This window comes from Anas platyrhynchos, chromosome 13, assembly GCF_047663525.1.
Source record: "Anas platyrhynchos isolate ZD024472 breed Pekin duck chromosome 13, IASCAAS_PekinDuck_T2T, whole genome shotgun sequence".
Taxonomy (NCBI): domain Eukaryota; kingdom Metazoa; phylum Chordata; class Aves; order Anseriformes; family Anatidae; genus Anas; species Anas platyrhynchos.
In genome coordinates, this window is record NC_092599.1 from 7,726,035 (window position 1) to 7,740,099 (window position 14,065).

At 46.8% G+C, this 14,065-nt stretch overlaps 1 protein-coding gene across 7 annotated transcripts in view; it reads left to right on the forward strand.

Moving 5' to 3' along the window:
- Positions 1-14,065, forward strand: part of CADPS (calcium dependent secretion activator) — a 196,481-nt gene that overhangs the window by 86,088 nt on the left and 96,328 nt on the right. For all 7 annotated transcript variants that reach the window (XM_072044196.1, XM_072044199.1, XM_072044197.1 and 4 more), the window contains exons 7-9: positions 2,218-2,329; positions 6,731-6,870; positions 9,115-9,181. In XM_072044196.1, the coding sequence (XP_071900297.1) occupies positions 2,218-2,329; positions 6,731-6,870; positions 9,115-9,181 (319 nt within the window). The remainder of the gene's footprint in view (positions 1-2,217; positions 2,330-6,730; positions 6,871-9,114; positions 9,182-14,065) is intronic.

Below are 14,065 nucleotides of genomic sequence, written 5' to 3' on the forward strand. Positions count from 1 at the left end.
TCCCTGTGATTATCCTTCAAGCTGGCTTGTACACTTTGCATGAGCTTTGAAGTGTGATGAATATTCAGGGTCTCCGGAAACAACATGGAAATCCAGTTCACAATGAATTAAAAAAAAAAAAATACAACAAGAAAACCGAGCAGATCTTATCTACTAGCTTCACAGCAGGCTTCTGCACGGTCAGATGTTCAGCAGTGTCCTCCTTGCAGCCGTGCATTCTTCCTCAGTCCTCCATATGCCCTTGGTGTTCAGCTGAGCTGCTGTCTGCTAACGAGAGCAAGTGCCACTTTAGGAGTGCTTTGCTCACCTTTTTCTTGGAAGTGAGTGTCTCACTTTATTTTAATAAGTTTCTAACTGTCTAAGAAGTAGAAACAAATCTTGAAACATAGCTGCAAACTCTAAAATATAAAAGCACCGTGTGCTTTTTTACCTCTTAGTGTATAAAGTATTTTTTTTCTTTTCTCCACTCCTTTCAAACTTGTCTAAAGCTTGCAAATAGACATCAGTTCAAGTTCCACTTAATTTTTGTTCCATGACCCTCTTCAGTCTGTTCTTGTTTGCCAGAGGGGAGATTTACTGTATCTCAAAAACCTTAGCACAGGTGAATAATTTGACTTGTTGGTGTGAGTGGTACCACTAGTGAGCCTACTGGAAAAGCTGAAGCCTTTAGGATGTTGAAGAGACTTGGCATTTCACAGGTTTCCTTTGCCTATGATCTTTCTAAATCAAAGCTGGCTGTTCTGGGTACCTTTAAAAGAAAAGTCCTCTTGTAACTGAAATAGAGCAGAACTGGGGGTGGTAAGGAATAGAAGCAACCCGAGACTAAATTAATATATTGCTTCGTGAGAGGAGGGGACGAGGCCTCTGAAGTTCACTCACTGTTCGTGTTCTGCAGGTCTGGGGGAGTGCTGGGCGCACGGAAACCCCAGAAGTTGCAAGGAGGATTAGCAGTGGGTCCAGAGTCTGGCAAGGCTCCCTAGAGACCGGCAGGTTGTCACCGCTGATTAGCTGAAGAAAGGGAGTAAGTGAACTAGAGGGATCCGTTTAGAAATCATAGCAGGAAAGCTGCTAATCCAGGCAGGGTGGAAAGGGGCGACCTTTCCCTGCCACACGCTGCGCTCACGGGGCAGCATGGAGAGCCCCGGCCGCTCTCCAACTTGCCCAGCGCAGCAGCACCGTTGGGTGCAGGGCTGTGGCTCCAGCAGGGCACCTCCAGCACCCTCTGTGTGCCCAGCACAAGTGACCCCCTCAGTCCCACAGCGTGTGCAGGCTTCTTTGCTGAGGATTTGAGGAAGGTCAGCTGCAGGGGGGGCTCCCCGTGGAAGGCTCAAAATGGCAAATTCGGCCATCCATGTCAGCAGGCTGCGGGTTGGGCCCCATGCCTGCAGCCTCACTGGAGCTCATGGGGTTGTACTCCCCAAGGAACTGCTGGCTGCTAACATCTTCCTCTCGTACTGCTGCTTGAGGCAAATAGCCTGAAGTGTACCAGACTTTTCAGGAATGGTCCTTGGTTGCTCTAGTTTGCCTTACCCTGTGGGTCATTCAGCTTCCATAGCACTGCTTTCCAAGCCACGGTACCAGCCAGGGGCATAACTCGTGGAGTGCAAATAGTGGCTGGCAGTTCCAGTTCATTGAGAGGCTGCAGAGGTGGACATTTCCTGGCCACTGCCATCCCACCCCCCAAGGAGCTGGTGTCCTGCTCTGCAGACCCACCTAATCAGGCTTACTCCAGACACTGTGGCTTGAACCTCAACCTGGGCTGGAGGACCAGGTTGGGACTCAGAAGAGGACTCAGGTTAATTGTGGGGTTTCTTTAGGGAAAGCAAGCCTCACTATAAACCTGGAAAGGAGAGGTTAACTAGCCAGGAGAAGAGCAGAGGCACGAGCGATCGCAGATGTCCTAGGTGCAGGTGTTCTCGATCCTCGGATTCTGCTGTAACTACACAGGCTGTCACTGCCAGAGATGTATTGTTCTTTCCTTCTAAATAAGTTCCCTTAAATTTGGTTTCATGCTGCTCCCAAATATCCTCTTTTCTCCCCAAAGAGACATCATGGTTTTTCCAAACATCTGTCCTGCATTTCCCTAAGAAGATAATTAATGCCCTTGTCACTCAGCCCAGCCTGTGCCAGGCACGACATTTTCTGTTAACCATTGCTCACCCGAGCAGTAGCGCTGCTGGGCTGCTGCTGGAGCTGAGCATGTCTCTGTCTTTGCAGCTGGGGCACCCAAGGAGACTTCACGACAACACACGCGCTTCCTGCAGTGAAGGTGAAGCTGTTCACGGAGAGCACGGGCGTGCTGGCACTGGAGGACAAAGAGCTTGGGAGGGTAAGGAGATTTGGAGTGCAGTAATTTTTCCTTCTGGCCCTGCTTTTCTAGAGAAATCTCTCCTGTACGGAAATATCTTTGGAGCACAACGTGCTCTGCTTTTTTGCCAAGCTTCAGGAGAGAAAGAAAGCAAGCTCTGCACTGCTGGAAAGTAATGCACCTCGCATGCTGTCTTTGTTGTTAGTTTTTAATGGCAGCATTTCAGCTGGCTGTGCCTGCACTGAGCAAAGGCAGAGGATCTTGTGTGCGATATTGGCAGTCCGGAAAGCTTTAGAAGTTGCTTACGGAAATGGACATTCCTGAGGCAGAAAAGGGGATTATGCTGAAGCAAAAAGAGAGGATTTAAGTTTGGCAGGAGTGTGTTAAGCTGCTCTCATATCTGCTGAACAGCCAGTGCACGGCTTGAGCATTTGAAAGCGCTGACAGCAGTTCTCATGGCAAAAAGCTTGAAATCCTGGCTCCCCCAGGAACTGTGGCTGAGCCGTGGCTTCATTGGGGCTGGGCTAAGGGGTGAAATGGGGGGTTCCACTGCCCCTAGCAGTGGTTTTAATAGCAAAGAGCTCAGATTGCCCTGGGACCAGCATCAGAGCCAACCTTCCTGCCCCATCCCAGGCCCTGGAGCTGGTGACCCTCCAGGACTGAAGCCCACAGCTCCACAAATCTGTGGGCAGCAGTTTTCTGGGGCACTAGGACACTTCAGCTCATCTCCGTGGACTTCTGCATCCTGCAGCTGTCTTAGCCCCAAGCTCTCTGCCAGGTCTTCCTCAGCTCTCTCAACAAGGGAGGCCCCCTCAGTGGCCTGGGCTGGTGTCCCCAGTAGCATCTGGGAGCCTGTGCAACCCATGCAGAGTGCAGCCTTTTAATCCTACCAAGGAAGAAAAGCCCCAGTCCAGAGACATCCCGCAAACTGGGTATGCAAAGCTGGGAGCTCTGGCAGAAACCACACCAAGCCTGATATGGGTTTCCCAGGGCTGGCATCATGAAGGAGGCTTCACAGCCACCTTGTGGCTTCATAACATTATCGAAGAGACCAGGAACCAGCAAAATGAAGAGCAAAAGATGTTTAATCAGTAAGGGAGTAGAAAGCAGATCTGTCCTTCTGAACTGCATGGTGAAGACCCCAAGAAGTGCAAGTGTGACATTTCCAGTTACGGACTAACCTCTTGTTGGGATGTTTCGTGCTGACCCTACAGTCCATGGCTTTTTGGGCCTTGACACAGAAGAGTCTTTCTTTGTAAAACAAAGTTTGTCCTAATTAACATGATTTTTTAAATCATGTTGTTCATGCAAATGCCAAACATCCTTTTAGGTACTACTGAGTTGTTGATCTAATTTATATCTTTATGGTGGAGAGTACCACAGGTGTTTTTGTCTCATATAATTTGCATTAGTTTTGACTGTTTGTCTTTTCACATTCACGTAAATCCTTTGTTCTTGCACTCGAGAGAGAGAAAAGCAGAGCTACCCCTCCTTTCCTCATCTCAGTTTTCTCTTCAAAGAGAGTCACAGCCCCTCCAGACTTCCCTCATGCACAGCACGATCCTGCCTTTCTCCCCGTCCCGTTTCTTTTTCCAAATGAGGGTGACCCCACCAGGCTGCAGCACTCCAGCCGCAGGCCTCCCTTTGCTTTGCGGCACAGCATCATAATATTTTCAGGATTATTTTCAAACCCACATTCTTCAAACAGCCCGGTACCTCCCTTTATCCACTGCAGCACGCTGAGCGGGGCTTTTCACCCAGCCGTCCTCAATGCCATTCAGGCCTTTTTCCCCCGAGTGCTTACGCTGGCTGGAGGACCCACTTGCTTTGTAGGCCTTGTTCCCGCTGGCAGCCGTGAGCAGCGCTGACTTTGCTGCTCCGGGGAAGCAATTAGCCCCGTGCCTTGTTCTGAGGAAGATGTCAGGCCCCAACGCAACCCCCCTGGCCCTGAGATGCCGAAGAGCTGGCCGTGCCAACGCGCTTGGATTCCCAGTGCCGCGGGGAGCCATCACCCAGGGTAAGCTCCTGAAACCCCAAGGAATGCGGGCCAGCAGCAGCAGGCACGGGGCAACCATTTCCTCTGGCCAGCTGCCAGCGGTGCTTTGAGGCGGCCGAACTTCAAAGGGACGCTCGGGGTGCCCGAAGCGGCCGAGATGCCGCGTGTCCGATCGGGCTACATCGGGATTCCTTTTTAACGAGATAAAGAAATCAGGAGCGTGTTAAGCCCCTGATTTAGCTGTTCAAATGGGCGCAAACCTGTATGCGGAGAGAGGAGAGAAGCAAGGCTCCAAGGAGCGTTTCTACACAAAAACAGCCCATGCTTAGCCGCCCTTTTGAGAAGCAGCTTTGTGCGCTGCCAGGCGCGCACAATGCTCACTTTCTATTGCGAGTGTTGAGCTGGCAGCCGGCCGGCGCTCCTCATTGCACCACTTGTGTCAAAGGGAGAGCTGGAAATCGCTCCCAAGCCCCAAACTGCTGGACGGGCAGCTGAAGCCATGGGAATCCATCCTGGCCCTATTGAGGCCAGTGGCAAAGTGCCCGTGGACTTCAGCCAAGCCAAGGCTTCATCCACCGAGAGCAAGGAGGGGAAGAGCCATGAATTACAACAGCACCGCTCAAAGTTTATGCGCCTTTTGATGAAAAAGAGTTAGAAATCAAAGTAACGAGTATCCCAAACACCCTGAGTGGCTGCTGCCTCGCAGAGAGATGAGGTTTAATGCAAGGCCATGGTCTGTGTGCTTGCCCGGCCTGCCTTGCAGTGGGGATGCCTGTATGATGCCCAGGCTCTGGGCATCCAACTTCAGCTGCCACTTCTCTAACAACACCCAGTGTACAGGACTTGCTTCTTTTCTTCAGGTTTTACTTAAATACAGTTGTTTTTTTTCCAGGAGTTAGAGGCCAGCATTGCCCAGTTAATCTAGGTAACTAGTAACAGGTTCCTGCCAGAGAAAGCATGAATGTATTCCAATAAGATGTGTTAAATAATGTTGATGAGTAAGGACAAACTCCAAAATCTACTGATGTTAACCTCAGGCCTTGGAGGAGACAATGAAATAGTTTTTAAAATCATTTATCAGAGGGTAATAGTGTCAAGAATATTTTGGTGGCAGGAAAAAAAAAAATAACTACTTTGTTGACTCTGCAGTGAAGTTGAGCATCTGGATATAACATTATAGCCTGGCTGGCGTTTGGCAGGAGCACGGAGCGATGGAAGCACAGCAAATAACAAGGATGAATGCTGTCATTTGTAAAAGAGCGTGCTTGCGTAAAGGTTAATGGATTTAAAGGAGATTCATCTCACTGCAGGACAGTGGAGACTAATAAATTTGCTCCAGGCAAAGTCACCTCTGAGAGTGAAGGTGTTGGAAGAGGAATGGGCATAGGAGGGAGAGGGCATCATTCTGGTGTGAAGACAGTTAAAGCTCTGCTGTGCTTTCCTTCACACACGGACACACGTCCCACAGTCCCAGGGGTAAGCCACATCAGAGGACACATGAGGAAGCACGAGGAGAAAACTGGGAATGCTGTGTAGTTCTCGAAGAATATTCTGTGGCTCGCTGGCTGAGGGGGATGCCCTGCTTTGGGGGGTAATGAGTGAGAGGAAAAGCACAGCTATGATCGGAAGGGATTACTTGCCTCTTGGAGCCTTTTAGTTTCTTTGATTTGCCAGGCACTTCCATTGGTATTCATCTGCACAGCTCCACTGAAGTCACTGCTGTCGCATTGATTTATCCCAGCTGGAGACTGCCCCATCATTTCCTCTCAGCACAAAATGGAAGCAGAAAGTCCTGCAACAACCACTGTCGTGATATGTGATGCACGTTTGATCTGTTCTTGCAGTGCAGACAAACCGACCCATCTACAGTGCTGCCCACTGCAGACCAGTAAGCAAAAAATTCGATCATCTGATCTACAGAAGGTAGCAATTGCTGAACCATTTTAGGTAAAATTTTGTGAAGCCTTGAAACAATACACTTCAGATGGAAATGTCAGGAAGCCTAGCAGCTGACAGTCTGGCTCTGACAGTGGAGTATTGTAGGGGGTAACCTCAGCAAAAACTTGTTGCTGGTTTGCTCATCAGATCACTCCACCATCACTTCTAAGCTGGTTTACCTGCACAGCTGCAAGCTCGTTTATTGTTCTCTTTCCTTAAATGACTGCAAGATGGGAACTGATAATGCAGTTCTGTTCTGCACAAGCCTATGAACAGCAGCACAGCAGATAGAGGAGCCAGAGAATATATGAACTCATGTCAAAATAATAAACTGAACTAAACAATAAAGAAAAGCTAATCTCAGTGATGTGTGTAGTCATTTCCACACTGACTTCTAGGAGGAAGGTAGCTCATCTGCTGTGCTGTTGTTACCCAGTAAAACCCACTTTATGAGCAATTTTTAATGTTGTTGATTTTGACGCTTGCAGGTTGTTCTCCACCCTACTCCCAACAGCCCAAAGCAATCAGAGTGGCACAAAATGACAGTTTCCAAAAACTGCCCGGATCAGGATCTGAAGATCAAGCTTGCTGTACGAATGGATAAACCTCAAAACATGAAGCACTCTGGGTAAGTGTCTTGATCCGAACTCAATTTGTTTTGCATGTGCATTAGAAAAATTCTCTTTTTTTAAGATTCTGCAAGAGGAATTCTATTTTTTTCTCAAGATCACAGGAGGTCAAAAGAAATTTAAATACAGAATCAGCATTAGTTCAGTCATTTATAATGCATTTTCCATATTCTTAGCTAGTCTTTTTAATGCATGTCAGTCAAACAATTTAAATTTTAAACAGCATTCCCCAGGAAATTGCTGGGTTGTTTTCTTCCTGTAAGGAAATAAGAAGCAAACTGCCTGCCTCCCTTATTGATAGGTTGGTATAATTTCCTAAATTATTCTGTGTTTCCCTGCACTGACTTCTCAGAACTAAAAAGTCAGTGCACCTTCCGCTTGAAATAAACTCCAAAGTGATCATCATTATTTATACAGAGATGCACAGTACAACTGAACAGCAGTTGCCTGCAGCAGGTCAAGAGAGTGTAAGTAGGACTAATGAAGTGGGATGTTAAAAGGGAAACCTCTCCCCTCCATATGTCAGTATCAGAGGATTTGGGGCCAGGGGATCCCGAACTGCCTCCCCTGGCCTCCCTCTTCATTCCACGCAGGGGCAGAAGATGTTGTTACATTGCAGAGCAGAAAGGAAATTTTGAAATTCAGGATTATGTAATTCCTGTGCACTTTAACTTGTCCCGAGTTGGCCAAAAGGGAATCATTCCTATCTTTTCCTGGTGCCCAAAAGCAAACACTGATATAAGCTTTTCACTGGTAATGCAATTACAAATTAGATCATCCTTGGGAAGATCTAGCTAATGCCATTGGCAAGGCTTTTCTCTGTTTACTCTTCAGAGCTGAGGATGTGATAAAAAATAGAAACTATCTAGGAAAGTCACTGCTTTGATTAACTCTTTCTCCAGTGTGTTTTTGGTGCTATAAAAGTAACTACTTCATTTTTGCTTTCAGAATGTTTTGTTAGGTTCAATCCATTATTAGATGGATTAAAACACTCATCTTTCTTTTAGTTCCTTTTCCTCATCTTCCTGTCTTTTCTGCTAATGAGATCAGAGTCAGGAGCCAGATTTGGCCAGTTTAATTTTTCCACCGTGAACACAGGCACCAAAAGCAAAAAAGAACAGTTCACCTGTTATACCTATTTCTTTGACCACATCTAATAGCAATAGGGCTGAGCACTCCTGACTTTTCTCATACTGTTTTCAACTAACATTTAATTAACAAGATGGTGCTGAAAACTACATGGGTTGTACTATTAGCTTGCTTTTGTAACTGAAGTTATTTTTCTGCTGGGTTTAGTGGCAATAGTAAGACAGACAATTATTTCCCTGTTCTTGAACTCTAAGCCAAGGACTCAGTGCCCACATTAGCACAATACTTGGAGTTTTGTGGCTTGAACATTCACTAAGACTATGTACATATGTTGGATCTCTTCCTGCATAAAAAACACTAGCATAACCAAAAAGGAATTGTTTTTCTATTTATTGAGCCAGAACCAAAGTAATTATAATGATACATAAAACGTATTAGTGTTGAACAATGTCTTTGTAATTACTATTACTCTGGTGCTGCTGCTGTTTTTGCCAGTGTTTGTATTACAGTGTCACAGCAGCTGCTTCATCACAGAGATTAAATGCTAATTTTGACATTAATTTTAAAAGTTAATTCTTCCTTTGTAAAACACAGTAAATTCCCTCCTCCTTAGAAATTATTCAGTTTGCTCGTAGCCAAGCGATTTCAAGGAATTCATCTTCAGCTGTTCAGCGAAGTGACCTGCTTTAGTCAGTCTGCTGTGTGCTGGGGTCCTTGGCGCTGGTTTTGCTGCAGTAAGGTGCCCTCTGTTTGACACCTCCCCTCAGCCAAATGGTTTTGTGAAGGCTTAAAGCAACACTTGGGCTTCCTTCACTCAATTCTTCCGTTGCAAATGTATTCTGCGCCCATCTGACCACATAGTGGCTATTCACTGGCATTAAAGGGCTTCTGAATTCTGAGCAAGCTGTAAGAGACAAAAAAGAACAGAAAAATAATACTGTGTAACATCAAGACTCTGGGAGTTTTTTATGTCTCTTTCTTTACAGGTTATTCGTTCAGGCTAGAAGTAAACACACTCAGTAATGCTGCCAAGCTTGAGAGTCTTGTAATTACTCCTGCTTCTGCATTAACTTCAGTTTCGAGTTATAAAGAAAAGATACCGTAAACAACATCTTGTCACTTGTGTACTGAATTCACCGATTCTTTTCTCCTAGATATTTATGGGCCATTGGTAAAAACGTTTGGAAGAGATGGAAGAAACGCTTCTTTGTCCTGGTCCAGGTAACAGCTTTAACTAGAAGTGATCTTAAATTACAACAAGAAATAGTTAATTCTTATTTGTTATTTGTTTATCCTGACCATTTTCACTGCCGAGTAACTGATGCAGAACTGTGTTTCAGCACAGGTTCTTTGTTAATTCATAGATCTTTTTTCTCTTAAATATGTACATCTCAAGGATAGCTCAGTTGCAGTCTCTAGCTAGTTTCCTGATGCAACGCAACACTCAGTGAAATGGAGAATCAATTTTAGTGAGAAATTTAGTGACGTGAGGAGGAAATTATGTCTTGGCTGGAGGTACTTGGGTGTGAATGCTCTCTTTTGAGCCTCCAGGTAAAATTTCAAGTCCCTCGAAGTCTACAGAAGTTTCATCATTGTCTACGACAGAAGTCAGTATTTCATTCTTGATGGTTATCTTGTCCTCATACTCATACATTCATTGCTGCCTCTCATTGTCTGCAGCTATCATTGATCATTTTGCAATGTCTTTCTCCCTTTTTCCTCTCTTCTCATTTTTTTTGGATTTTGTTTTTTTTTGTTTGTTTGTTTTTTTACTTCTTCCCTCCCGGTTCTAGTATACCTGTATATTTGACCCTGGTTAATAACTTCAGGTAAACAGGCAGAAGATGTCTTATACAAGCTAAAAGGATCTGATCTGTACTTGGCATGTTGGATCTTCCTTCACCTTTCAAAGGGCAGCTGAAAGCACTGCGTAAATGACAGAAGTGTGGGGTCCTGGTTTGGGTGGCTCTATCTTCACAGCAGCCTGATAAACAACCCACGGGGTATTCTGGGGTCCTTTTCTCCCTCCTTTCTCTCTGAGTTCCCCAGGGTGTGTTGTCTCCAAGTACATGAAATGAAAACTTTGTGCGGGGTCCTGGGTGCAAGTACCACTGGGTGCAAGATCCCACAATAATGTGGGATCCGTGCATAAGATCAGGGAAGGTGCAAACCAGATGCAGGACCACATGGTCCTGAACCATGAACCACCTGGTGCAAACTGGTGAGTTTGGCTGGAGTTAGTTTTAACTCCAAGTTCAGTTGTATCAGTAGGAAGCTCACTTGCGGTTTCTCCATCACTGCTGGCTTCCGTAGCCCTAATCCATGTGGCAGATAAGGAAATCCATCCTGGGGTGGCAAAAGGGATGTGTGACTGCATGACCCACACAAACAGAAGCCTGCTTGGACCGACCAGCTGCGTACCTAGTGCAACAACCAAGTTCAGTCAGCAGGGCCAGTTGAAGTGCTTGCTTTGTACTCCAGGTGGGGTAGGGATGGCCTCAAAAGTGAGGGAGTTAGGGTAAAGAGCCACAGGAGATGCCTTTATGTGCCCAGGAAGTATATTTGCATTGAGGTAAAAATGGTGGGTGTGGGGTTGTTGTAATCCATTCCCAGCGACACCTGGTTTGCAAATGGTCCCCCTGCAGGGACCAGCTAGATCCTGGGTGGGTGCTTGGCACCTTGTGGGGGAACCCAACATCTCTCAGGGCTAGGCTGCCAGAAGGGGATCCCAAAGAGCCAGCAGAAGCCATAATTTAGGAGGAGCCTTTGGGGAGTGTTGTACAATGACCCTGTTCTTGTGCAGGAGCTGAGGGATTGCTTGTCTTTATTAAGGTCTGTGCTGAAGTTAAAAGTGCTGTGACAGAGTGTGATCACCTGTAAAGCAGCTGGTATGGCTTGTACCTGGGAGATAACTCATGTCCTGTAAAACAGGCTCTCAGGGCCTTTTCCCTGTGAGCAGGGTTCTCCAGGGCAGGGCCCTTCTTCAGAGAGGGCCTGTGTGTGACAGGACAATTCCTCTTTCCTCAAATAGCTTCCCCATAAATAAATATATCAATACTCCCGTGTGTGAGGGTTTGCAGGTTTGGGCATTAATCCCCACGTCTCTCTCAGGAGCCTTTTGTCCAGCCTTTCTGTGGGGCTGCAGTTACAGCTCTCTTTTTTAGCTGCCATATATTTCTCAGCTTGCAGTGAAATTTAACTGCTCAGTTATTCCATGTTTTCTCCTGTTACTAGGTCTGTATTCGTCAGTTGGCATATACGAGCAGAATTTGGCCAGGAAAGCAGTTCATTTGAATAAGATGAGCAGACTTTTGCCCCCAGAGAGTCTCTGTAGCCCACCTCAGAAATTCCAGCTGCCGCTGCAGCTTCTCTGTTATGTTACCGTTTGCTCAACATTTGGTGCAATGTAAAGTGTTCTGCCGTACATCAAATATAAACAAGAAACACTCTCTATGCAGTCCCTCAGATGTAGTTTGAGCATATTGAACATGTCAGCAGGCAATAAAGATGGAATAAAAATACTTTGCTGTCCGTATGTTTGTCATTTGCTTTTCATGCAATGCAAAGGATGGGTGCTGATATGAACAGGGATTGGCAGCAAAGGTGTTGATGTCCAGAATGCTCTGAACTCTGCCGAAGCACAGACAGGGAATAACCCTGGCAGGAAGGTGAGCTGGCTTACTTACAGAAAGAATGGGTGAGGAGCAGCCTGCGTTTCAGGAGCTCAGGCATCAACACCAGGCTCCTGCTGGCACCAGAGCCAAGAGTTAGATCCCATAGAGTCCCTGTGGGATGTTGTGGTCTGTGCGTGACACAGCCAAGAGGACAGGGACCTAAGTCTGGATGAATAAATGTTTCCTTTCTCATCCCTTATCTCTATCCCTTACCTGTAGCATCTTCTGCTGCAGCTCCATCTCCTCTCCCCTCCCTTGTGGAGTAACCTGCAGGTCCCGTGTCCTCTCCTGCCCCACTTTCCCTATTTCAGGTGGAGGCAGCTGGTCCAGCCTCGGTTCCTTCAGTGCTGTGCAGTGGTGTCTTGTGCCAGAGGTTAAGAGATTCACGGTAATAAATGCTCAGACTCTTCCTAGCCATCTAAGCAAGGCTCAAAGGTGCCAAGCTGCATAGGCGGCACCGTGGAGGAAGGTGTTGATGGCAGTTTGGCTCTTTTCTGTCAGTGATGCCTCGCCGGGATGAACGGGGGCTTTGCACACGTACATGGAAAAAGGAGCTCTATGGGGAGCGTTCCCACTGCGACTTGGCTTCTGTAAGCCCTGGAGAGAAGGGGAAAGGAGCAATAACTCACTTGTAATTTGGGTGGAATAATCCCTCGCACCTTCTGTGTCTGTGTAGCTGAGAAGGCAGCACAGGAGATGGTTTGTTTGGGTGTAGTGGGTGAGAGCAGTTCCTTTGTGCCACTGCTGGAGCTGGGCCCTACCTCTTCAGCACATGCCTTGCTGGGTGGGCTTCATTCGCCCCCCGGTGAGGGTGGGCAGCACGGAGCAGCTTGCAGAGCCGGTGCATGCGCTCCTCCAGCCTGCACCCATGCGACGGAGGGGATAGTTTCCTCTTTCGAATGAATCGCAGTCCTCTCTGCACGCTGCCCACCCTTCTCGTAGACACCCTTTGAGATGAGCAGCAGAAGAGCAGAATACTGATTAGATGTAAATTACATGGCAGAGACTCGTTACTTGCCTAATTTTAAATCCTGAGATATGCAGCGTGAAAGCGATGGCAGAATATGGCCCTGAGCTTGGATGGAAATGGTCCGCAGCATCGCAAGTGAGGAAAATGCTTCGTAAAGGCAGCAGTCATGCCAGTGGCGGTGGTAAGCGAAAGCAGTGGGACAATTTAGGGCAGCGTTCTCTGTGACTGGTTAGGAAAGAAGATGTGCATCCAGCACAGATGTTACGATTGTTTCCTGAGTTGCTATATCGGCTGCCTGAGCACAAGATACAATTTTCAGCCAGTTTGTCAATTGGACCCTTGATCACACGAAAGCTGGGATTTCTGGGAGCTGACAGAGCCTGTATTAATTCTTTGCAAGGTCTAATGTCCTCTGCTGGCAACAACACTACTGCTGCTTTTGGTGGGCTTGCCAGCTTTGCAATAGGAAATCTTTAATGATTCTTGAGGGCAAATGAATTAATTACATTGAGATTTCAGACTGAATCTGTTTTACTCTTGTCATAACCCCGTTTCTGTGCTCTGGCAGCATATGGGAAGTAACACTCCATGGTACCTGGATGACATGTCTGCTGAGTAGCTTGAAGCAGTTTTCAGCTGATTGTGTCTGATGGTGTTTGCAGAATGCTGTTGGAAGCAGCTCAGCTCTCTGCAGATTAGAACCAGTTGCAGTGTCTTCGCCCGGATCTATTGTTCTGGTGACAGACTCCCTGCGCTCATTATAATTTAGACTAATGGTGACAGCTCCTGCTTTTAGCAAAACGCAGCTAACTTGGGATAAAATGAAATGAAGTAAGTACTCAGTAACTCCAAATAACCAGCAGAACAGGAAAATAATTCGGCAGAATTGCAGTATGCTACACCAGCAGTCCTAGACGGTGGTCCTCAGGTGAAGGTGAATGACCCATAGTGGTCCCCATAATCTTATTAAATCATGTTTTCAGTAAGACCCTCACTAAGAAGTGGGCGTAAGTGGTGATTCCTGAGAAACCCTTGGGTGTTGATGATACAAAATGTTTGGGAACTGCTGGTTAAACAGCCACACGGCTGGTTACACCTGGCTGAAGCAGATCCTGCTGTCCCGTCTGCACGGGGCGAGCTGCTGTAGCGGGCATGGCTTCCCATCCCACAGACCTGCCCGAGGACAAAACACGCACCCCTCCCGCTTGGAGGCTAGGGCAACTGCTATGTGCAATTGTTTAGGGATGAACGGATGTGCTGAGATGCGAAAACTGTTGTTTTCACATTTGTTTCTTTAAGCCAGATCATTTCCTCTGCTCATTTGTGTCAGTAAAGGGCTCGGGAGGCAACATACAGCTGCAACCAGAGGACGAGAGCCTCCCATCAAAGTGGAAAGCTGTATTACAACTGGCAGTATCTTAGCACAGTTTCTCTCCCTTGGGACAAAATGCATGCTGTTAA